The 22,798-nt window shown below is 51.3% G+C and overlaps 2 protein-coding genes across 2 annotated transcripts in view; both read left to right on the top strand.

Moving 5' to 3' along the window:
• The first annotated feature begins 1,285 nt into the window (after window positions 1–1,285).
• On the top strand, window positions 1,286–1,912 carry LOC141998556 (histone H1C-like). The gene has a single exon (XM_074971425.1). The coding sequence runs from the start codon at window positions 1,300–1,302 to the stop codon at window positions 1,834–1,836; it is 537 nt and encodes a 178-aa protein (XP_074827526.1). The 5' UTR covers window positions 1,286–1,299; the 3' UTR covers window positions 1,837–1,912.
• Window positions 1,913–15,336: 13,424 nt separating this feature from the next.
• Window positions 15,337–22,798, top strand: part of LOC141998051 (E3 ubiquitin-protein ligase TRIM39-like) — a 34,972-nt gene continuing 27,510 nt past the window's right edge. Inside the window, exon 1 of the mRNA XM_074970689.1 lies at window positions 15,337–15,844. Within this exon, the coding sequence (XP_074826790.1) occupies window positions 15,425–15,844 (420 nt within the window). The 5' untranslated portion in view covers window positions 15,337–15,424. The remainder of the gene's footprint in view (window positions 15,845–22,798) is intronic.

The following is a 22,798-nucleotide window of genomic DNA, read 5'->3' as shown; positions in this document are numbered from 1 at the left end:
AGTCTCTAAGGTGCCACAAGTACTCCTTTTCTTTTTGCGAATACAGACTAACACGGCTGCTACTCTGAAACCTGTAACATCTGAATTATCAACATCAATCAAACCACTACTTCTCCCCTCCCCCCAATAGTCTGGTGCTGGGAACTCGACATTTGAGGCACCCATAGCTTCTAGCCACTTTTGCAGGTTACAGGTTAATACCTTTAAGCCAGAGGCATAAAACAATCGGGTTCTAAATTCTTCACAAATATGAAGGTTTTAATAAAACGAAATAAAATAAAATGCCTCTGTTGTAAAACCTAAAGTATCATATCATAGTTAGCTTCCCCTTTTACTAAAAACCTGTACCTTAAAACAAAATAATTATTTGCCAAACACATGAAAATAATTATTCTTCCTCCCTGTTACATTTTTTTCTGCATGTGTATCCTACAGTTTTCTCTAACTTTTGCACTTTCTACTGAAGTAAATGGATATTTTGACATTAATTTCAGCCAGGTGAATGAGAGTAGGATGCATCCCTATAGAAATTAAAATAGCAGTACGTTTAAAGTACTTGGTAATGTTTTACTATGACAGAAAACTAGAGATATTTATTTCCTTTTGAAAGTAGACAAATCCTCATAGGCGAGTATGGGGAATCCTAGGTGTGTTTCTTGTTTGTCTTTGGAAGGGCTCTGCACAAAAAGACAAAGAAGGAAATCATTTAATTTCTTTGTGTGGGATACCTCACTCTGCCTTAATACTGTTCCCTCGATATCTTGAGGGCAGGTACAAAAATTTAATTGTAATTTAAGATTAAACCCAAATTTTGTTTACTTTTGGGGGACAGGCAGACGGATAAATCGAGGGTTTTGTCGATTTCTGGCGGGGGGAGCCCATTCGGTGGACCCAAAAGATGCAGCGAATGAAAACACCTAACAGTCCTAGCCTGGGGACGTCTACATTAATTGAGCAAAAAGCCAGTGGGACTTTTAAAATTAGAGATCAGTGGAGTTTCAGAAACACAGATTTGTGTGACGCTGGGAGGCGAGTGGAGGCTCATTGATTCTGTTGCGTCCGCCGTCGGGGGAGGTGGTGCGCGCGGCGAGTTGGTTGAGTCGGTTGCGTCGGGTTCTTCTCTATATAAAGCCCGGGAGGGGGCCAGTGAGATCAGTTTGGAGCGGAGAGTCCTGGAAGCTTCGTGAGAGGTTATCGCTTTGCAGATAAGAGGCGGCGGCGGCGGCAGCAGCAGCAGGCAGGCGGTGGCGGTGGCGGTGGCGGTGGCGGTTCTTGTGGCTGTGAATACAGTGGGGAGACATGCGAGATTTGAGCTCCATTCTCCAGACTTCTTCCTCAGACGTAGCTTTAGCTACTTTTCCAATCAAGAAAAGAGGGAGGTCGTCTCTCCCCGACCTCATTCTGCGGGCTGTTTGCGTCTCTACAGCCCGCAAGGGCGCCTCTCTGGCTGCCATCAAAAAGGCGCTCTTGGCCGAGGGGTACGACGTGCAGAAGAACAACGGTCGCCTAAAGGCGGCGCTCAGCTCTCTGGTTAGCAAAGGGTTGCTGCAGCGGGTGACGGGCAGCGGGGTCTCGGGATCCTTCAGGATCAACAAGCACCAGAAGAAGGGGGGCGCCTTGAAAACAACGAAGAAAAAAACGGCCGTCAAGAGACCCAAAAACCAGATAGTAGCCAGGAGATCTCCGAAAAAAATTAACGTCCCAGCAGCTAGGAAAGCAAAGGGGCCCGGCAGGGAGACCAAGCTAGCTGTTAAAAAACCCAAAGCTCGCAAGAACCTGGCCAGGCCCAAGGGGAGGGCTGCCCCTCGTGGCAAAGCTGCTGTCAAGAGGCATTAAAAACATTCCTTGTCCGCTAATATAAACTCAAAGGCTCTTTTAAGAGCCACCCTCAATACTCACTAAATGAGCTAATGTTTCGGCGGGAGAGCATGGGCGGTGTGGCGTGAGCTTTTACCAACGACGATGCTTCTTGGAGGGAAATCTTTGATTCGGAATTTCATTCTGTGCATCTATTCACGATGATAAGGTTACACTGAACAATGTAAAAAAAATCCAAAATTTCCTATGGAAAAATATTCAAAGTTGATTTTTTAAATAGTTAATAAAATTGTCCTCCCCCGAAAAAAGAGTCCCGTGAAAAAAATCCTCACGTAAACACAGACTTTAAAAAGGTCATTTTACTCCGTAGTAATGATCAAAAATCGTAACCTCAATACACTTTGACTAGGAAATTTATATCCATGTTTGTCTCTTTAACAACGATTCTAGGGGAGAACTGGAGCCCGGGCTTCCACTGGTGCCTGTTTCCTATCAGGTCCAGCAAAGCGGTAACGTACTGCCCAAAGAGAGTGCAGGCCTCCTTCCCCTGCCCAATCCCTGTCCTCCCCCTCAAACGCTCTACCAATTATTCCTCTTTTCATCCAATGAGCACCCGCCCTTGCCTCTATCTATGAGCTCACAATTGTACCGTATTTCCTGTTGTGGTTATTTGATTGGTGTTTTTGGTGTAGCAATGTTGAGACATTCACTGCCTGGTTGAGGTGAGACCAAGGCAGATTGCTGGGAAATCTACTTGGGGGGAGATGCCACAGAGTCAGCAGGCACCTAACGCTGTTCGGAAGCATGATCTTGCTGCAAGTGGGATGAAAAAAATTAATCGGTATCGATTTAGCACTTGTGGCGCTGCAGGTGGTTTGCTATTGCGGCTCCTCCCTAAACTGCTTTCCTAGCTAGCGCCTGGTCAGAAAAGTCGCTCCAGATTTCAAGAGCGACCTTCGTTTTCAGAGCTCCGCTGTCCTGGTCCCGTAAAAAACAAACAAACAAACTGAAAAACAATGAAGCTTATCTCGTGGTCTTATTAGAAGACAGTAATTTGTGAGCTGTTCCACTAAGCGAGACACCTTCCCACCGGCCGCTGTCCGAGCGATTTGCTTTGTTCTCACTACTATAGCGGGATACAGTTTGGCTCCTTTAGGGACATTCATGGATTTATGAACAAGGCGCTGTGTTCTTGCTACCACCTGGGAGAAAAATGTAGGAATGAAACAAAGATCCTTTGCTGGGCCACAGCACTTCCCCTGTATTAAGAGAAAAAAAGAAAACAACCCCCCCACACGCACACACACACTTTTTGGGGTGCTCCTCTGTGATAAGGATTCTGGTTTATCTATCACACTTGTGCTTTGTAAATGGATAGAGGCAGAATTAAGGGATTATTTCAGCAAATATTTCATTGTATTGATACATCAAACTGAAACCCCGATCAGGAACGAAGCTTAACTATGCTAGGCGCGGTCGGACCATACAGCCCCGGTCCCTGTGAGCAATGGTTTCTAAGTAAGAGAGGGAGCCATGTCCCCCACCATGAAACAAGTCTATATTTTCCTTCAAAAGTCAGTGCCGTTTGATTGGTTTCCCAAACAAACCAATGAAAAAGCGAATGGGCGAAACGCTTCCGTTTATTTCCATATCCAGGTAGGGAGGAGTTGCTGTTCGCTGCTGGAACACGCCAGGGGGCAGTGTTACCCCAGGGCCGCAGGGCAAGAGGTCTCAGTCTTCCTTCAGGTCCTCCACGCTCTATAAAAGGAGCTAGGGCGGGGGCAGCGGCCCGTTGCCTGCCTGGAAAAGCAAGCAGAGAAGGGTGCATTTATTTATTTTGGTGATGTTGTAGAACAGAAAAGTTGTATTATTTATATTTCTCAGGGACCTTATACAGCTAGTTCTCCCAGTCACAGGCTTGTTTTCAACGGTTATGAGTGTAAGAATGTATTTATAGCTTACTTGTTTGAGAGTATCAGTGGAGCAATAATATCACTGGCTTGGTACAATAAGTGCTTGACCACAAATTCTAAGAAAGATCCTGACTGTGGTGTGCTTATTACTATGTGGGGAGCGATCTAAGCATGCTTTATTTAAAGGTACTACTAGAGTTGATGCTAAATACACCATCTCTAAGCAAAGTTTTTTAGCTAACCCTTTAAAATTATTAGATTCCAAACACACTTCAGGGTCACCCATTTTCTGGGGGTTTTTTTGGTTTTTTTTTTTTAAGTTCAGTAAAATCTTTAACTGAAGAATGTTTTTTTAATATTTATTGAATTAAAAATTTTTAACGTATAGTAAATTTTTACATAAACTAAACTTATAAATTTTTGGCATTTATAGGTTCTATTCCAGTAGCAGTAAGACAAAAAAGGACCACAACCTGTATCTGTAGAAAACATGAAATGGTGTAATGATTTGCTGTGGCTAGAAATTTTATGCAGGTGCTCTGCCTAAACTCGTTCAATACTTCATCTTTCAGTAAGAACATTGCACAGGGGAGGTGTGAAATAATGATAGTTTTATGAACCTGATAGCCTTCAGATATGTTAAGGGCTTCTATGAAGAGGATGGTGATCATTTTTCATGTCCATTGAGGGTACAACAAGAAGTATTTGTCTTAATCTTTAGCAAGTGAAATTTAGGTTAGCTATTAGGAAAACTGTTCTAACTATAAAGATACTTCAGAAATGGAATAACCTTACAAGGGAGGTTGTGGAATCTCTGTCATTGGAGGTTTTTAAAGAACAGGTTAGACAAACATTGTCAGGGATGGTCTATCTAGGTCCCTTCCAGGCCCTACACTTCTATGAATCAATGAAAAATCTAGAGTACAAATTAAAAGGGGGGAAAAATTTAAAGGTATGAGGGGGATAAAAGCAAGAGCCAAAATAAAATGGGGAAATAATTATCTCTATACTGAAAACCATGTTTTTAGTTTAGGTTTCCCTTCCAGCAAATGCTATTAACATTTGTAAAATCAACTTCGAGCTAACTGCATCCTTTCCTGGACACCCAGAGTGTTTATGGAAACCTTTTAAAACTCAAAGCCATGACAGCCTGTGCTACAAACCAGCTCTGTCAGCCAAGAGTAATAGAGAGACAAAGTGGGTGAGGTAGTATCGTTTATTGAACTAACTTCTGTTGGTGAGAGAGACGAGCTTACACAGAGACCTGAAAAAGAGCAAGCTCGTCTCTCTCTCACCAACAGAAGTTGGTCCAATAAAGGATACCACCTCACCCGCCTTTTCTCTCTACTATCCTGGGACCAACACAGCTACACTACCACGGCATACAGTCAAGGCTACTGCAGTTTTATCAACCTGGGTATGTGACCCAGCCATCACTAGAGAGGGATAAAGCTCCACCCTGAGTGGAGTTCGATTACAGATCCATTGATAAAGCTCAAAGTTTCTTCAGGCGATTTTATCCTTTCAGCCACTCCTAGCCCCCCATCACTTTAACTATCCCTGCCACGCAGCAGGTGGGGACACCGTGACACCCTGGGAGCAGGCCAGGGATGGTGAGAACTAAGCAGCAAACTGGGCTCATTTTTCTGGCTCTAAGTAAAGCTTCGAACATGTCTCCAAGAAGTTGCACAAAAAGTCTTTCTGGACGTCCCTAAGAAGAGCTGGTGAACACACACACCAAAGAAGCATCTGAAGAAGTGGGGTTTTTACCCACGAAAGCTTATGCCCAAATAAATCTGTTAGTCTTTAAGGTGCTACTGGACTCCTCGTTGTTTTTGTGGATACGGACTAACACAGCTAGCCCTCTGATACTTGACACGCACCAAAGGAAGTTTGCCCTTCGGGCTTTGTCAGTGAGTGGGCGTCCAAATAAATCACAGCCAGAGCACCTGCTTAAACAGGTGCCCCACAAACACCTGCCTCTCAGTCACCTCCAGCCAAAAAAGATAGAGAATGTTAGAGAAGCCAAGAAATTCCCCATCCATGAGAAACGTTAAATTCCCCTCCAAGAGGGCAAAGCATCCCAGCAGCCAGTGAAGAGCAGCGAGAAGGCTCAAAAAGAGCAGCGAGAGTCAGAGCACCGGAACTCTCTCAAACACAACCATAATTATTCTTAACAAAGAGGACCTCTTGCTGTACACTGGCAGAGGGCTGTGCTGGACACCTCCCCCTCTGATGCCAAGCTCCGTAAGGCGCTGACTGTCTTTGGTGTCTATTCTTAGCTTGGCTCCTGTCTCCTCAGGTCTGGCAGATTCCCAGCCAGTTCTCTCTCCTTCCTCTGGGAAGGAGCTGGACTTCTCTGCCCTTCTCCCAACTCTTGGTCAGCAGCTTCCTCTGCCACTGACAAGCCTCAGCTGCCTTTCAGTCCCATTAAGTCAGTTTACCTTTCTCCCCATGGTAAAGAGTTCCTGGCCATTCCTTAGTCTGCCTCTGCTCCCAGCTGATCTGGGTTATCCCCTTCACTGGACCAGTCCCCCCTGCTTCTCAGCCAGCTCAGTAAATTATTTTTCTCTTGTTTCTCTCCATGAGCGACATGTAATGCTGCCAATCTTTTCCCACAGGGGAGACGAACTGATTCACTCACTGCTCCCCTGCCCTGCCGTCTGAGGAGCATCTGGCATCCCTTGATGCTTGTCATATGTTTGATTGTGTTCTATCTTCCCCCACACACCACACTTTCTTAAACAGCCTTTCATCACACCAATGTGAGTGGCATTTCCCGTTTATGTTGAAGAATCCACATATGAAACACACACACGGCAGCTAGGAAAAAATAATAAAGTGGTGGTGGGAGGGAGAGAATAAAAACATACTTTTTTAATAAAGTTTTAATTAAATACACGTGCAGCTTAAAAGGAGTTGACTATAGCTGGTGTGAAAAAAAAAATTAACCAATTGGTGTGGGGTTTTTTTGTGTCACACTTTTGGAAGTTTGCTGACCCGCTCCACTTCACAGTCACAGTTTGGTAACCCAAGCAAAGCCAACAAACGGCCTACATTTGAGAAGATTATTTTGAAGGCAACTGCCATGTTCCCATTTGTCCTAAATTGGGGGCTCAAAGGGATTATTACTGTTTGTTAGTTGCACAATACAGTAGACCCTCAGAGTCCTGAACACCAGAGTTACAAATTGGCCGGTCAACCACACTCCTAAGTTGGAACCAGAAACTACTGTAAACTACTAAAAAAGTAAAGGGAAAATTAAAAAAAAAAAGATTTGACAAGGTAAAGAAACTGTTTCATGCTTGTTTCATTTACATTAAGATGGTTAAAAGCATTTTTCTTCTGCATAGTAACGTTTCAAAGCTGTATTCAGTCAATGTTCAGTTGTAAACTTTTGAAAGAACCATAATGTTTTGTTCAGAGTGACGAACAAGCTCCGTGCCCGAGGTGTGTGCGTAACTCTGAAGTTCTGTATTCTCATAGCGCCAGTCTTTGATCAGGGTGACCCACTGGGCTCGATGCTGTAGAGACAGAGACCAAAACCACAGTCCCTGCCCCAAAGAGCTCAGCACCCAAGTAATAAATTACAGTGTCCCTTTCAATAACATTTAACACGCTTGTTTCTCTCTTCCCTTTGCCGCACGTTTCTTATACCTTCCCTTCTCCCTCCAGGTTACCCTGTTCAGTCCCTGCCTTTCTCCCTGAATCCTTCTCCCCCACCAGGTTCCCCTTTCCAGTCCCGACTGTTTTTCCCTTCACCCTGCCTCGCTCTCAGACCCCCATAAGCTGTCGTCATGCTACATCGGCCTAGTATGGGGTTTTCAACGGGCTTGGTGCAATGAGTTTGGCTTATCCAGCTTGATCCTTGGGTGCTCATCGGCAGGCGGGAAACTTTTAGGGCTAAGTGACACTTTGACCCCCTGCCGTCGGCTGGGATGCGCCTCGCGTCTGTGGCTGAAAGCGTTGCTGTTGATTACGGACGGGGTTACGCAGCCTGTGATTGTTCCGGGCTCCATTGTTCGTTCACTGCTAGAGGGGGAGGCAAGAAGCGCAATGACCAGCTGCCTCCACTGCCAAACTGCCTATAGGTCACTGGATTGAGAAGGACCCACGTTATTCCTCCTAGAAACACCACCCTTGGCCATCCCCCCCAAGACCTGAGCGGAAACGGCTGATGAACAGCGAATTCTTACACATCGAAGGGTGCCGCACTAGAGGAGTGGTTCTCAACCACGTACCCTGGGGGGTACGCAGAGGTCTTCCAGGGGCGGCAGGTTTGTATAATTTTTGGTGGTGCCCAGAACAGGTCCAAGTCCCGCCCCCCCCACACCTGCCTTGTAAGCTGATATATATATTTTAAAATAATGTAAAAATGTGAGGGCTTTGGGGTGGGGCTGGGGATGAGGGGTTTGGGGTGTGGGAAGGGCTCAGGCAGAGGGTTGGGGTTCAAGGGTGAGGGCTGTGGGGTGGGGCCAGGGCTGGGGGGTTCATGATGCAGGACGGGGCTCAGGGCTGGGGCAGAGGGTTGGGATGTGGGGGGTGAGGGCTCTGGCTGGGGTGGGGGAGAGACTGGGGGGGATGAGGGCTCTGGCTGGGGCTGGGGATGAGGGGTTTGGGGGGTGGGAGGGGCTCAGGGCTAGGGCAGAGGATTGGAGTGCAGGGGGTGAGGGCTCTGGCTGGAGGTGTGGGCTCTGGGTAGGGCAGGCCTGGGGATTAGGAGTTTGGGGTGCAGGCAGGCTGCCCCAGGGCTGGGGCCAGAGAGGAGGACTTCCCCCAACCCTCTCCCCACCGGCAGCATGCTCACCCCACACCACTGTCACTGCACATGCTCCTAGGGCCCCTCTCAGGTCCAGGAAGCCCCCTCACCTCCCCTGTGGTGGGTGCAGTTGGGGGGGGCTGCCATCACATGTGGGCCTCGTCCCCTGCTGCTGCCCCTCACTGGGATGGGGCTGCCCCTTGCCCAGCGTGGGGCAGGAACGGTGACTGCAGGCGGGGGGGCCCTGTGCTGGTGGAGGGTCCCGCTGGAAAAGGGAAGGGTCCAAGGCAGCACTAGTGGCTTGGGGGGGGCACTAGGACCCTGCGGCAGCAGTTGATGCCGTGAGCCAGGGAAGCGCAGTGGGGGCCCAGGGGAGGCCCACAGGCAGCACGTGGGGGCCGGGGGACACTCAGGGGAGGCGCATGGGAGCGGCAGGCGGGGCCGGGGGAGAGACCTGGCCTTGAACATTGGTGGAGCCAGGCTCCCGGGCCCTGAATTTGCTGGATCCTGGACACCACGGGCCCATGTAACTCGCCGCCCCTGAGCACCTCATAGCTTTTAGCCCAGTGACTAGGGGTCTCAGCTGGGTGGGGGGGACTCAGCTTGGGCTAGGGCCCCTCCAATTTCAGGTCCCCTTCACCTGAAGGGAGAGAAGGCATTTGAACAGAGATCTCCTACTTCTCAGAGACTTCTCCTAACCACTGGGCTGTGGGATGGCCTTAAGCAGGGCTCCCTCAGTCTCTCCCTGCTGAAGCTGCTCCGCTCTGGATAAATAATTAAAGACTAATTGGAGCAGGAGATTGTGGGTTTCCCCACGTCCCAGCTGAGCGGCCTACCCGCCAGGGTGCAGAGGCATTCTCACGGTCGCTCTCTGGCCCGTGGAGCGCTCGTGCCTCCTGATACTGGGGGGGAACAATGTAAAGGGGGGGGGATACGTCACTTCTGGAGCCCCGGAGCACCCACAGAGTCGGCCCCTGTGACCCCACTGCTATCCCACACTGCACTGCTGTCTAGAGAGGCAGGAGGAACAGCGGGGAGCTGCAGGGAGGGGCCACTGCTTTCTGGGGGGGGGTGGGGGGCTGCCTGTGGGAGGCATGACTCAGCTGTTCCGAGGTTGTGCCTTCTCCCCCTTCCCCCCACTGTCAGCAGGCTTGGGTCGGCTCAGCTCTGAAGGAATACTGGGGGTCCTCCAGGGACATGGAGACTCGGATTTCAGAGACTCGAGGAGGCCCATTGAGGTACTGAACCCAACGGCTCAGGGACGCAAGCTGAGCCAGGATCCCCAGAGCCAGAAAAAAGGGCAAATTCGCTCCCCGGTGAAAGAAGCCAGCAGGAAAGTGCAGACCGGTGTCTTGTTACCAGCATCGAAAAATGTCACCTGCCCCCTGTTCGCACAGCGGGGGATAATGAAAACCTGTGGGTTCAGCTATCCCTGCCCTGCTGTACTTGCAGCCAATGCCAGGCCTGGAGGAAGGAGAAGAAAAGGGAGCCTGGATCATTTGGGGGCTGACCAGGGTGCAGACAGGAATTCTCTGCCTGCCTGCAAGGGATGGATCAGCGACCTGCCAGCCAGCAGATAAGCCCCAAATGTGGGGTAAGTGGACTAAAGAGACTTGTAGGAAGTAACCCCAGGACCCTGGTCTTGACCCCATCTCCCCTGTTTAGGGGTTGAGCTACACAGGGTCCTGGGCTGGGACCCAGTGGAGAGGGAGGGCCCGGGTTCCCCTACCACCACCTTTGGCCTTACACATGGCAGACCAGCGATCTACCTGGCCATGGAAGACCCTATCACAGATGGCAAATCCCAGAAAAAAAAACAAATCTTCCTGTGTGGAATTGAATTCTGATGTGATTTTTTTATCTGAATTGTGATCCTGCTCCACATGCTGAGATGGGAGTTTTTGCTTTAACATGGTGCCCAAGGCCCTTCCTAGCATTATGACGTGTCAGGGGGAGTGAGAAAGAGCCATGTACCTGCTCGAGGCGCTTCTGACGTCCTAGAGCGGAGAGAGAGAAAAGAGAGCTCCGTGCCACATACTGGGGATCCCTCCTGCTCTGGAGGGGTCTTGCTTTGCCGTCACCTAAAGTCGGCATCTTTTCAAATGATGACAGATTCAAACGTTCATGCTTCAGAAGGCCCTCTTCCCCGTGCAGGGACCTGGGGTGTCTCTAACACAGTCTCACCTGCAGGAATTCACTCGCTGGCTGCCGGCACTTCCCCTCCATCTCACTGATCAGCTCGCTGAAACGGGAATTCTCCTCGCAGAGCTGGGTGTCAATTTCATTCTGCCACTTTTTAGTCTCCTTGTCCAGCTTTCCCAGCTATACTGAACACAATCTTTCTTTGATTCAGAAGGCCCTGCAGGATCTTGCAGTGCCCCACGGTCGTCATTATCAGCATCAGTTATCATTGTAGATGTAGAGGATGTAGGAGATTGCGGTGACTGGACTGACCCTATGACACACCCTGGAAGTTGCTTTTTTGAATAAAATCCCTGATATCCGCTTGCTGACTTGTCTGCTGTCTCTTTGGCATAAAAGCAGAGTGCAGAATGTGCAATTGCATAACCTCCTGGGCAGTATACTTGACCCGGTTACTAGATTGAAGATTTGTATTGGGAGAGATCAGAAATGCCGGTTAATAGCGCTTTCCGGTTGATAAAGTGCCGGGTAACACAGCTTTTACTGTACCTTCAGTTCTCTAGAAAGTTTGCTGCTTTTTTTTTTTCATTCAATCAATTGTTTTTTTACAGCCTTAAGTTATAGGGTTGCCATAATCATAGAATCATAGAATATCAGGGTTGGAAGGGACCTCAGGAGGTCACCTAGTCCAACCCCCTGCTCAAAGCAGGACCAATCCCCAACTAAATCATCCCAGCCAGGGCTTTGTTATAATAGCAGAGGGAGAAATAAATCAGGCCCCAGAAGCAAACTGCAATGGAATTAAATGGTAGTTAAAATCCAGAACAATTAACTATGACACTAGACAAAGATTTCCTACCTTGTACTCCTGGGCAGCCTCCTCCATGTGAGCTCGGTGAGTCCGGGATCTGTCACACACCAGGCAGATGGGGGGTTGATCCTCCTTGTAGAACAGTTTCAGGGCCTCCTGGTGTCTCCCACACACCCTCTCCCCTCCTGCTCCTTTGGCTGCCTGGAAATTCATTAATCTGGTTATTTCTACAACATTCCCTAGCTGCCGGTTTGGCCTGCTGCTTGTCTGCTGAGCAGTTTCCCTGCACTAAGGGCAGGAGATGGTGGTCTCCATCTCCCCCAGCCAGCACTGGGTGATGCAGGCTCAGCAGAAATTGTGCCTGCAGTCTATAATCATCGCTGGGTCTTTAAAATAATCCAGGGCAGATGAAACACGAGATACCCAGCTTGGAGTAGCCACTGGGAGGGTTTCCCTGCCTGGAACTGACTCATAGTCAGCTGATCTCCTAAGAGTTTACTTTTTTAAAGTGACAGCCCGTCCAGTGAGCAAGGGAACCTGGTCTGCCTAAGGAGCACTAGTAAATACACAGGCCACAGCCTGGGTCACCTGGAGCTACTGCTGTGAGAATCTACTTGGATTGTCCTGAAGAGTCTCCAGGAATTAGAGATTAATCTTTAACTAAAACAGGGGCATGCACCGGGATAAAAATTTGGCTGCGTTTGGAGGGGCACTTTCTGTGCCCCCCCCACTCCCCCATGGTTGGTGGGGGCAGCCAGAGGAGCTGGATCTCCTGCCCCGGCCTGGGAAAGGAGGAGCTCCCACACTCTGAACTCCTCATTTCTGGCCCCACCCCAGAGCCTGCACCCCCAGCCGAAGCCCTCACCACAGGGACGGCTTTAGGGGTAGGCCACCTGGGCGACTGCCCGGGGCGCCATGGTCAAGGGGCGCCGTGCAGCAGCGTAGACCTGCTCTGTGCTGGTGTAGAGTCAAAAGCTGCTCCCGGCTGGCAGGGCAGTGCCGCGTGGGGGTGGGGGGCAGCCAGATTTCACTCTGCTTCCTCCCGGCGGAGGAACATGGGGGGAGGGGGCGAGTGGTGACGCACAGATACTGCTCCCTCCCTCCCCCCACAATGTTCCTCCATGCCCCCCTAGGGGGCTGTAAGTGGGGGAGTGAGGAGCAACACCAAGCGTGCGGAGCATCCAGGTCACTTTCCCCAGCTGCGCTGCTGCTCTCCTCCCCTCCCCTTACACAGCGCAGCTGGGGAAAGGGACCAGGATGCAGTGAGCCCTGACACTGCTCCTCGCTCCCCCCTTCACTGCCCCCTGGGGTGGGGGGAGCGAGCAGCAGTGCCAGCTGCTTCATGCATGCAGGTCAGTTTCCCCACATGGGTGCAGGAAGGGAATGCAGCGGTTAGGTGTGAAGGAGGGGGTAGGGATTAGGGGCACAGGAGGGGAGTGTAGGGGTTCGGGGCAAAGGGGGCACAATAGAGGAGTTGGGGGCAGGGTTTAGGAGCGCATGAGGAGGGTGCTGGAGTTAGAGGCAAAGGGGGCACAGTGCAGGGGTTAGGAGTGAAGGGGATGGGGAACCTGGGGAGCCCATGGGGGCCAGGGGCAATGGGGGGTGCCACACCCACAGGGGCCAGGGGCATCAAAATACAAATTCGCTCAGGGCACAATTTTCTGTATGGCTGGCCCTGAGGCGCTCGCTCTCCCTGCCCCGTCGGACTTCTGGGCAAGCCATGTCCCTGTCCCCATGCCTCAGTTTCCCCACCTGTACTATGGGTATAATGCTACTGCCCTGCTTTGTAAAGAACTTCGGCTCTACTGATACAAAGTGCTAGGTAGGAGCTAGATTTGGTATTGCCTGTCAGGAGCAGAAGCAGTGAGCTCTCTCCCCTGGGGAGCAGCAGGGAGCGCCTCTCCCCTACAGAAAGGCAGTATGGGGGCCCTGCTCCATACCCACACACATACATACATATACAGCTGAGATGTCTTTGCTTGGTGGCGAGGGGAGGCTGTGCTCTTCCCCTCTTACCACAGACAGAATCCCCTGCTGGGGTTGGGTTGGTAACTGGCCTCCCTTCCCCGAGGACTGGGCCTGGGAGTTAACACCTCATTGAATTGCACAAGGTGTTTCCCTCCACTCAGAGCTATTCTCTCAGGTTCTTTGAAAACTTGGGCAGATGTTGCTCCATTGGTTAAACTCAGGGCAGCTCTTCCCCCCACCCCCAGAGCTATTGTCTCAGGTTCTCTACAAACTCAGGCAGACGTCACTGCCGAGGTGGCCACATCTTTGAGGTTTCCTCCCCAACCACGAGGGCTAGGTTTTTTGCGGCCTCTAGTAACTTATTCATTAATCACACCCTGCCCAAATACCACTAACGCTTCCCCCTCCCTTCCCCACCAGCCTCCCACCTTCATCAACCACTCTGTTTGCACAGAAGGTGAAAGGGAGGAAGAATTTTAAGTGAAAGAAATTTACAGAAGGACAAAAATCAGGCATCCTAAATTCTCCTCCCTCCCCATTCCCAGTCCATTTCATTTCCAGTATTTTGTATATGGCGTCTGAGGAATCCAAAGCACATGGCTTTGGGTTTGTATCTATTTGTCTGTAGTGGGGCCTGCACAACTCCTTGTAAATTAGGTGTAAACTATCTAAGAGTGGACTCTTTGGTAGGGCTTTTAGGGTATGTCTACACAGATTAAAAGACCTCTGGCACCTGACCGAGGTCAGCTGACTCAGGATCATGGGGCTCAGGCTGAGGGGCTAAAAATCTCTGTGTAGACATTCGGGTTTGGGCTGGTGCCCAAGCCAAACATCGACCCAGCAACTTTTCATCCCCAGAGCATGAGCCTGGTGATCTGGACTCAGTTGACCTGGGGCACCTGTGGGCTTTTTTATCCCTGTGTAGACATACCCTTATAGGGCTGGTTTGAAAAAAAGTAGTAAGCAATTTTGGGGGGAAAAAACCAACCAACCAAAAGCTTTTGAATGAATCAGTATAAAAACTGTGTGTTGGACAAGCTTGAATTTTTGGTTCCATTTGAAATTTCTTCCAGGGTTTGGACAAAACTTGTTTCAGTTTTTGTTTCATACTGAAAACATTCACTTTGGTTTGTGCGTGAATGGTCATTTCATTCGTGAAGCTCTCTCCGCACACCCTTCAGCTCCAGATAAAGGGCTCTGCACAGCCAAACCTGAGCTGTCCTAGCAATCGGTCGTCATAAGGAAACGAGACATGTGTTAGCTCAAGACACAAGGAGGGAGAAGTTTGCTGCTTCCCTGCTTTCTGGAAGGGGAGCACTTGCTCCCGCTGGGATGAGTTTAACCTACTTTCTGCCTCCAAGACAGCACCAGCTCAGGGGACAGAGAGGAGAGCCTGTACTGCAGACACCACCAAAGAGATACAGTTCACTTCCCGCTGCCGGGACTGATCGCTCCTGCCCTACCTCCCTCGGGTCCCCCAAATAAACCAGTTGTGCTACAGCTCAATTGCATCATGCTCGATCCCAGGGGTTCTCAAACTGGGGGTTGTGATCCTTCAGGGGGGTTACACGGGGGTCAACTCCCCCAGAGCCCCTGTTAAATTAAATTAACTCCCCATTTTTAATTGATACGGGGGGGGTCACACTTAGAGGCTTGCTGTGTGAACCAATACAAAAAGTTTGAAAATCATTTCTAGTCGATCCCTTCCTCAGTGTGTTGGCTGTGATCCCAGCTGTGCTCTTCCCCCAGACGGATTTACACCGCTTTGATCCTGTATCTTGCAGTCCCCGGCAGAGACAAGGCGGGCGAGGTAATATCTTTGATTGGACCAACTTCTGTTCCGTAAGCGAGACAAACTTGGGAGCTGTCACCAGGAAGCTGCAGTTCTGAACCATGACTCAACTCCACAAAGCCTGTTTACAGGAAGGGAAACTCCCCTTTCTCGTTCAAGGGTCAACACATTTCAGGGAACAGGGAAGTGAAATTAAACTGCTCTTCTGCCTGGGATGAGCCATGGCTGCTGCTGCAAAGGCAAGGCAAAGCCTCCAGGATGAAGCTTCTTGTTCCATCTGCCTGGAGTATTTTAATGATCCGGTGACTATAGACTGTGGGCACAATTTCTGCCGAGCCTGCATCACCCAGTGCTGGGAGGGCTCAGATAAAGACTTCTCCTGCCCTCAGTGCAGAACGACCTTTCCCCAGAGAAACCTCAGGCCGAACAGGCAGCTGGCCAACATGGTAGAAATCGCCAAGCAGCTACATTTGCAATCGACAAAAGATGCCGGAGCCGGGAGAGCATGCGAGAAACACCAGGAGGCTCTGAAACTCTTCTGTCGAGAGGATCAGTCCCCCATCTGCGTGGTGTGTGACAGGTCCAAGGAGCACAGGGCTCACACGGTGGTTCCTGCAGAGGAGGCCGCCCAGGAGTACAAGGTAGGAAGGAATCATTGTCCAGCACAACTGTCTGATATGACCACGCCTCATTGTGTGTGCTATTCTGTGCAGCAGGCACAGACCAGGGGGAGAGGGGGCAGTGCCAGCTTTAAACCGCATCGTGCCCTCAGGATTCTGGGCTGGACAGAGACCCCTGGCATATTTTAGAGCAGTAGTTCTCCACCGGGGGTACCTGTCCCCCTGGGGGCATGCAGAGATCTTCTAGGGGGTACATCAACTCCTCTAGAGATCAGCCTAGTTTTACAACAGGCTACATAAAAAGCACTAGTAAAATTAGTACAAACTAAAATTTCAGACAGACAGTGACTTGTTTATACTGCTCTGTAGACGATACACTGAAATGGAAGCACAATATTTATATGCCGATCAATTTATTTTATAATTCTATGGTAAAAATGAGACCGTCAGCAGTTGTTCAGTACTAGTGGCTGTGCATCCGATGAAGTGAGCTGTAGCTCACGAAAGCTTATGCTCAGATAAATTGGTTAGTCTCAAAGGTGCCACAAGTCCTCCTTTTCTTTTTGCGGATACAGACTAACACGGCTGCTACTCTGAAACCTGGGACACTTTTGTATTTTCACGTCTGAGTTTGTAAGCGAGTCGTTCTGAAGTGAGAGGACACTTGGGGCTATGCCAGAGAAATCAGCCTCCTGAAAGGGGGACAAGTGGTCTGGAAAGGTTGGGACCCGCTGGGTTAGAGGATCCCTCTGGATTCCACATCAGTGCTTTAATGACAAGGGCATCCCTCACCTCCTTGTAATGGCGATCTCCTTCCACGTGCCGGAGCCCCATGTTGGCCTGAGTTTGAAAGTTATAGAGGAGTAACCAAAACTTTTTCCTATTCCCCCCCCCCCTCGGGGCCACTCTGTGCTCTGGCAGCCCTGCCTGGTTGACGTGGGGGGGGGGGGGCTGCGAGTCTGTCACAGAATTCCAGGACCTCTGGGACTTGTGCAGCTGCTGGTCGTGGCTCAGGGGCAACCCCTGGGCCAGCAGTAGCAGCTTGGGTGGGTGGGAGGGGGCTCAGAGCTAAGGGCAGGGCGTTGGAGGTGCGGGGGCCACTTACTTTGGGGTGGGGAGGTCCCTGGCTCCCACGGGTATGGCCCTGCAGCTCCTAGGCGGCAGGGGTGGGGGGAGTTTTAGTCACAGGTATTTTTAGTAAAAGTCATGGACAGGTCACGGGCATGAATTTTTGTCTGTCCATGACTTTTACTAAGAATACCCGTGACCAAAACGTGGGCTCACACATGGGCAGCTCCCTGAGCCAGCACTTCGCAGAAGGCCTCCAGGAGCAAGTCCCAAGGGTCGCCTCCTGATACAAGCCAGGGCTCGGAGCCAGAAGTGGATTTGCCATGAAACAAACAGTGCGGTGGCACGGGGCCCCCCAGTGACAGGGGACCCCCAAAATGCAGGACCAATCTCATCTGACAACCTGCCCCCCGAGTCCCAGCTGGCAGCACAACAGGGCTCAGGCAGGCTGCCGGTGGCCCCACGCTGCTCCCAGAAGCTGACGGCTGCTGGCAGGTCTCTGCATGCCCCTGGCGGGAGGGAGGAGGCTTCACACACTGCCCGATTCACTGCCCCCCTTCCCCCAAGGGGCACGCAGAGACATGCCAGCTGCAGTGCAGCAGGGCTAAGGAGGCTCCCTGCCCACGCTGCCTCCTTCCCACCACACCGTGCCGCTCCTGGAAGTGGCTGGTGTACGTCTGCAGCCCGCACCCCTCACCCCGTCCCACACCCCAACTCCCTGCCAGAGCCCGCACCCAGCACCCAAACTTCCTCCCAGAACCCTCACCCCGTCCCACACCCCAACCCCCTGCCCCAGCCCAGAGCCCGCACCCAGCACCCAAACTTCCTCCCAGAGCCCTCACCCCGTCCCACACCCCAACCCCCTGCCCCAGCCCAGAGCAAAAATGAAGCTGCGCACAGGGCCGCACTAACTCTAAATCCGCCACTGATTGGAGCACATGCTGGAGTCTAAAGTTCAATGTCCTGTCCTGCCACAGACTTCCTGTGTGACCTTGAGCAAGTCCCTTAGCCTCCCCATAAAACAGGGTGAATGGCACTTTTCTGTGTTGGTGTTGTCAGGACTGTGAGGTGCTCAGACCCGATGGGCGTGGGGGCCATGTAAGGCCCTAAAGACTTGTCTACATGGGGAAATAGTGTAATTATACTGCTATAATTACAGCAGGATAACTCCCCATGTGGGCTCTTAGGGTGTGTCTACATGTACACAGCAATCAGGAGGCGTGATGGGGGATGGCAGCATGTGTAGACATGCCTGAGCTAGCTTGCTGAACACAGCGGGGTAGCCACTGAGGCACGGGTTGGCCACCCGCGTTTGGCCCTGTGCAGTACGTTCTTAGGAGACTGGCTGGGGCTGGGGTGTCTACGCTGCTATTTTTAGTGACCCAGGGTAACGCCAACCGACCACGGTGGCCGGGATCAAACCTGGGACCTCTGGAGCTTAATCCATGAGCCACTGCTGCATGAGTTAAAAAGACACGTTTTTCTTAGCCAAGGCTGTAGCAGGCTCAGCAATCCCTGGCTCAGTGGTCCCCAAACTGTGGGGCATGCCCACCCCCCGCCCTGGAAGGCGTGCAGGAACATCTGGAAGGGATGCGGGGGGGATGACACCCAGCTCTGCTCCAGACCCCAGCCCCAGCTGCAGCCCCCGACCCCAGTAGGGTTGCCAGGTTATCCACAGTAACCAGCATCTGCCACCGGGGAGCCGGAAGAGCAGCAGCTGCTGCTGGAGTCTGGAGTAGCCCTCAGCGATGGCTCCAGCAGAGAGAGGTTCTCCCGTCCTGGCCCACTCACCACCTGGGGTGGGGTGGGGGGGCACGGACTGGGTAATGGGGGGCATGATCAAAAAACTTTGGGGACCACTGCTCTAGCTGGCCTAGCTGCCCCTAGAGGGGGACAGAGCGCTACACCAAGCAGGCCTGGGTTACACCAGCTCAATCAAAACTAACTCCGGGGATACCTGCTGTCCTGCCTGCAGTGAAGACGTACCCTCTCGTGCCAGAATCACAGGGCCCATAGGGGGAGTTATAGTGGTGTAACTATGCAAGTATAATTATAGCTGTGTAGCTAGGTCAGCAAACTTCCCTGTGTAGACAAGCCCTCAAATAGGGAAATAGATAGATCAGACCGATACGCCCCCTAGCCTGGGGCATAAAAGGGGCCCCGCATAGGCCAGCCGACAGCCTGTCCTGTGCAACGCTTGTGCTGGAAGCGTTCTCCCCTCCCACGCTGGTGGCGTGCGGGTCTCCACTGGAAAAATAAAAGGTGGGCTCTTAAGTCGAGGTAGAAGGCTGCTGTCGTTTTAACACGAGTTAACAGGTTAAGTGTAAACCCCAGGCGCCTTCTCTAGTCCGGATCCTGGGTGAAAGCGACAGCTGCGCTCGGTTTCCACTGGGAGGTTGGAGGCTGCCCCCTGCTGGCAACAGAGATGAACTCCAACCCTGTGTCCCGGCTATCCCTTGGCATAGCCCATTTCCCAGCCCCTTTATAATCTCCCCTCAGTGGGGCGTAGAGCAGAGAGAATTTGAAATAGATGGGAAGAGAGCAAGTCGCCCTCCGTCTCTTCCCAAAATCCTTATCGTCCCAGACTGGGCTTCCACCCCCACGCTGCTCCCTTACTCCTTTCTCTAGAAGGTCGGATGGTACCTGCAGGTGTATCAGGGCAGAAGGTTTCAAGGACCACTCCTCAATCTCTCTCAGCCTGGGGGCTGGAGAGAAAGGTGGAGGGACACAGCTGCCCGAAAGAGACACCTAGCATCAACTTCCCACTTCCTTGAGACGGGGGATAGGTAAAATGGCCTTCACCATAGCTCGTGCGGTCCACTGGGCCACTGGGCCCCAAACTGTGGGGTGCACCCCCCTAGGGGAGGAACATTCGGGGAGGCACTGGGGGGGAGGGCAGGGAGGTAGCACCACTCAGCCCTGCTCCGCCACCAACTCTGTGCCGGCTCCACCCCAGCCATGGCCCTGGCTCCCGGCCCCATGCCCAGCTCCACTCCCAGCCTTGGCCCCCAGCCGGGGCTCCATTCCCAGTCTGGCCCCAGACCCGCCCCAGCTGCGTGCCCAGCCTCAGCCCCCTTACCCCTGTCTGTGTTCCCTCCTCGCCAGGAGCAACAGCTCTGCTCTGGCCTAGGGTTGCCAACTTTCTACTCACACAAAACCGAACACCCTTGCCCCGCTTCTCCTCCAAGGCCCCGCCAATGCCCAGCCCCTTCTCCAAGGCCCTGCCCCCGCTTCCCCCCTCCCTCTGTCGGTCACTCTTACCACCCTCACTCACTTGCTCATTTTCACCGGGCTGGCTCGGGGGGCTGGGGTGCAGGAGGGGGGGTGAGGGCTCCGGCTGGGGGTGCAGGCTCTGGGGTGGGGCCAGGGATGAGGGGCTTGGGATGTAGGAGGGGGCTGCAGGCTGGGGGCTGGAGCTGAGGGATTCAGAGTATGGAAGGGGGCTCTGGGCTGGGGCAGGGGTGTGGGGGGTGTGGGTGTGTGAGAGTTTGTCTGGGGGTGCAGACTCCGGGCTGGGGGTGAGGGGTTTGGGGTGTAGGAGGGGGCTCCGAGCTGGGATTGAGGGGTTCGGAGGGCGGGAGGGGAATCAGGGCTGGGACAGGAGGTTGGGGCCTGGGGGAGGCTCAGGGGTGTAAGCTCCAGCTGGCACTCACCTCAAGCAGCTCCTGGAAGCAGTGGCATGTCCCCCCTCTGACTCCTACGCCAAGATGTGGCCAGGCGGCTCTGCGCACTGCACCGTCCGCAGGCACCATCCCCTCAGCTCCCATTGGCCGTGGTTCCCAGCCAATGGGAGCTGCGGGGGTGGTGCTTGGGGCAGGGACAGCCTGCAGAGCCCCCTGGCTGCCCCTACGCATAGAAGCTGGAGGGGGGACATGCTGGCTGCTTCCTGGGAGCTGCGTGGCCAGCAGGCTAGCAGGGGACCTGCCAGCCCCACTACAGTCAACAGACAGTCAACGGCCCAGTCAGCCATGCTGACAAGAGCCACCAGGATCCCTTTACGACCGGGTGTTCCGGTAGAAAACCAGACACCTGGTCACCCTACTCTGGCCCCAGCTCCCCGGGGGATGGGTTGCGGACAGGAGTAAGAGAGGATGTGACTCTGAAAAGTTTGGGGACCACTGCGCTAGGCCCTGCTCCCTAAACACCTTATATGCTGAGGCAGGAGAGTTTGACACCGGCTCAGGATTCCCCTATAAGGGCTGGTTTAAGGGTCCTTTGTGCCGCTGCAATGATCTGGCCACACTCACAGTGTCTGGAGCAGGTAACTTCCAAATGCTTGGCCTGGTTAATGCTTTTCTGTGGAAACTTTATTGTTGTTTGTTTTGATGAAAAATTGAGTTTTCGACTGAATTAAAGTGTTCATGGAAAGCAGGTGCTTTGCGCAAGAATGTTGGGTTTTTCCTCAGGGGGGAAAAGTTTTTGTTCAAAACTATTTCAGTTTTTGCTAAAAAATATTAGATGTTTTTCTTGTTTTTTTTTTAATGAAAATTTTCCACGGGGGGGAAAAAAAGTCATTTTCTGGCCAGATCTCATTTCATGTACCTTTATTGGTTGTTAACTACATAACTGCAACGTTCTTTCTTTTTCATGTTTAATAAGTTACTGGCATGTGCTCTTAACCGGCACTTCACCTTAGCAAAGTCTTTCGCCTGGGAGTTTGGTTACTTTGCATCAGTGACAGATAAGGCTGTGACCTGCTAAAGAAGAGCTATGAAAAGAATCTTAAATGTGTGTATCGTACTTAATGTTCCTAGTTCTGCCCAGACAAGAGACAACTGCTGATTTTACACCTTAAGACCTGATCTTGCAGGGATCCATTGCTTAGCTCTGTATTCCCATCATAGTGCCTGGACTGTAAGTTCTGTGCTATATCTCTAAGAGATACTGCACGGAATCTCACCCATAATTTTAAATTTTGATAAATATTTTTTGTTGCTGTTTTTATTATCTTAAACTGGCTGGGAGGAGGAGGCGTTCTGACTGGGAGTCATGTAGCCATTCGTGAAAATTCATTTTCAAATTCTTTTCTTGCGAATTGTCATTAAGTTTTGTGTACGTACACGATCAAGTGCGATATTTAGTTTTATTCTAAACTGTGGATTTTAATACCCCATCCTATATTTACAATAATGTCTCTAGAGCCTAATATTCCTGTCTATTTAACTTGATTGGAGCATGCAGTTTGACTTAACTTTCTGTCTGTCAAATACATGTATATAATAATTGTTATTTTGCTATTGAATGCATGGCTGACAGATGTGACGTCTTCTTCTATCCAGGGTGACATATGAACTTTGCTAGACAAAGCAGATTATCTTTATTCATATATAATTTATGATGTGTATATACATTTTGAAGGACAGAGCTTGTGAGTGTTTTATAACCGAGTTAATAATTGTGAACCTATAAATAACTCTGAAAAATACCCTCAGGTGCAAAAAGAAAAGGAGTACTTGTGGCACCTTAGAGACTAACCAATTTATTTGAGCATGAGCTTTCGTGAGCTACAGCTCACTTCATCGGATGCATACTGTGGAAACTGCAGAAGACGTTATACACACAGAGACCATGAAACAATACCTCCTCCCACCCCACTCTCCTGCTGGTAATAGCTTATCTAAAGTGATCATCAAGTTGGGCCATTTCCAGCACAAATCCAGGTTTTCTCACCCTCCGCCCCCCCCACACACACACTCACTCTCCTGCTGGTAATAGCCCATCCAAAGTGACCACTCTCTTTACAATGTGTATGATAATCAAGGTGGGCCATTTCCTGCACAAATCCAGGTTTTCTCACCCCCCCACCCCCCTCCAAAAACCACACACACAAACTCACTCTCCTGCTGGTAATAGCTTATCCAAAGTGACCACTCTCCCCACAATGTGCATGACAATCAAGGTGGGCCA

The sequence above is a fragment of the Natator depressus genome, chromosome 14 (assembly GCF_965152275.1).
Source record: "Natator depressus isolate rNatDep1 chromosome 14, rNatDep2.hap1, whole genome shotgun sequence".
NCBI classification, from domain to species: domain Eukaryota; kingdom Metazoa; phylum Chordata; order Testudines; family Cheloniidae; genus Natator; species Natator depressus.
This window is presented reverse-complemented; position numbering and strand designations above follow the sequence as displayed.

What these genes read in the sequence shown, in the direction of transcription:
- LOC141998556 (XM_074971425.1), top strand. Translation starts at nt 1,300, where the DNA reads ATGCGAGATTTGAGCTCCATTCTCCAGACTTCTTCCTCAGACGTAGCT.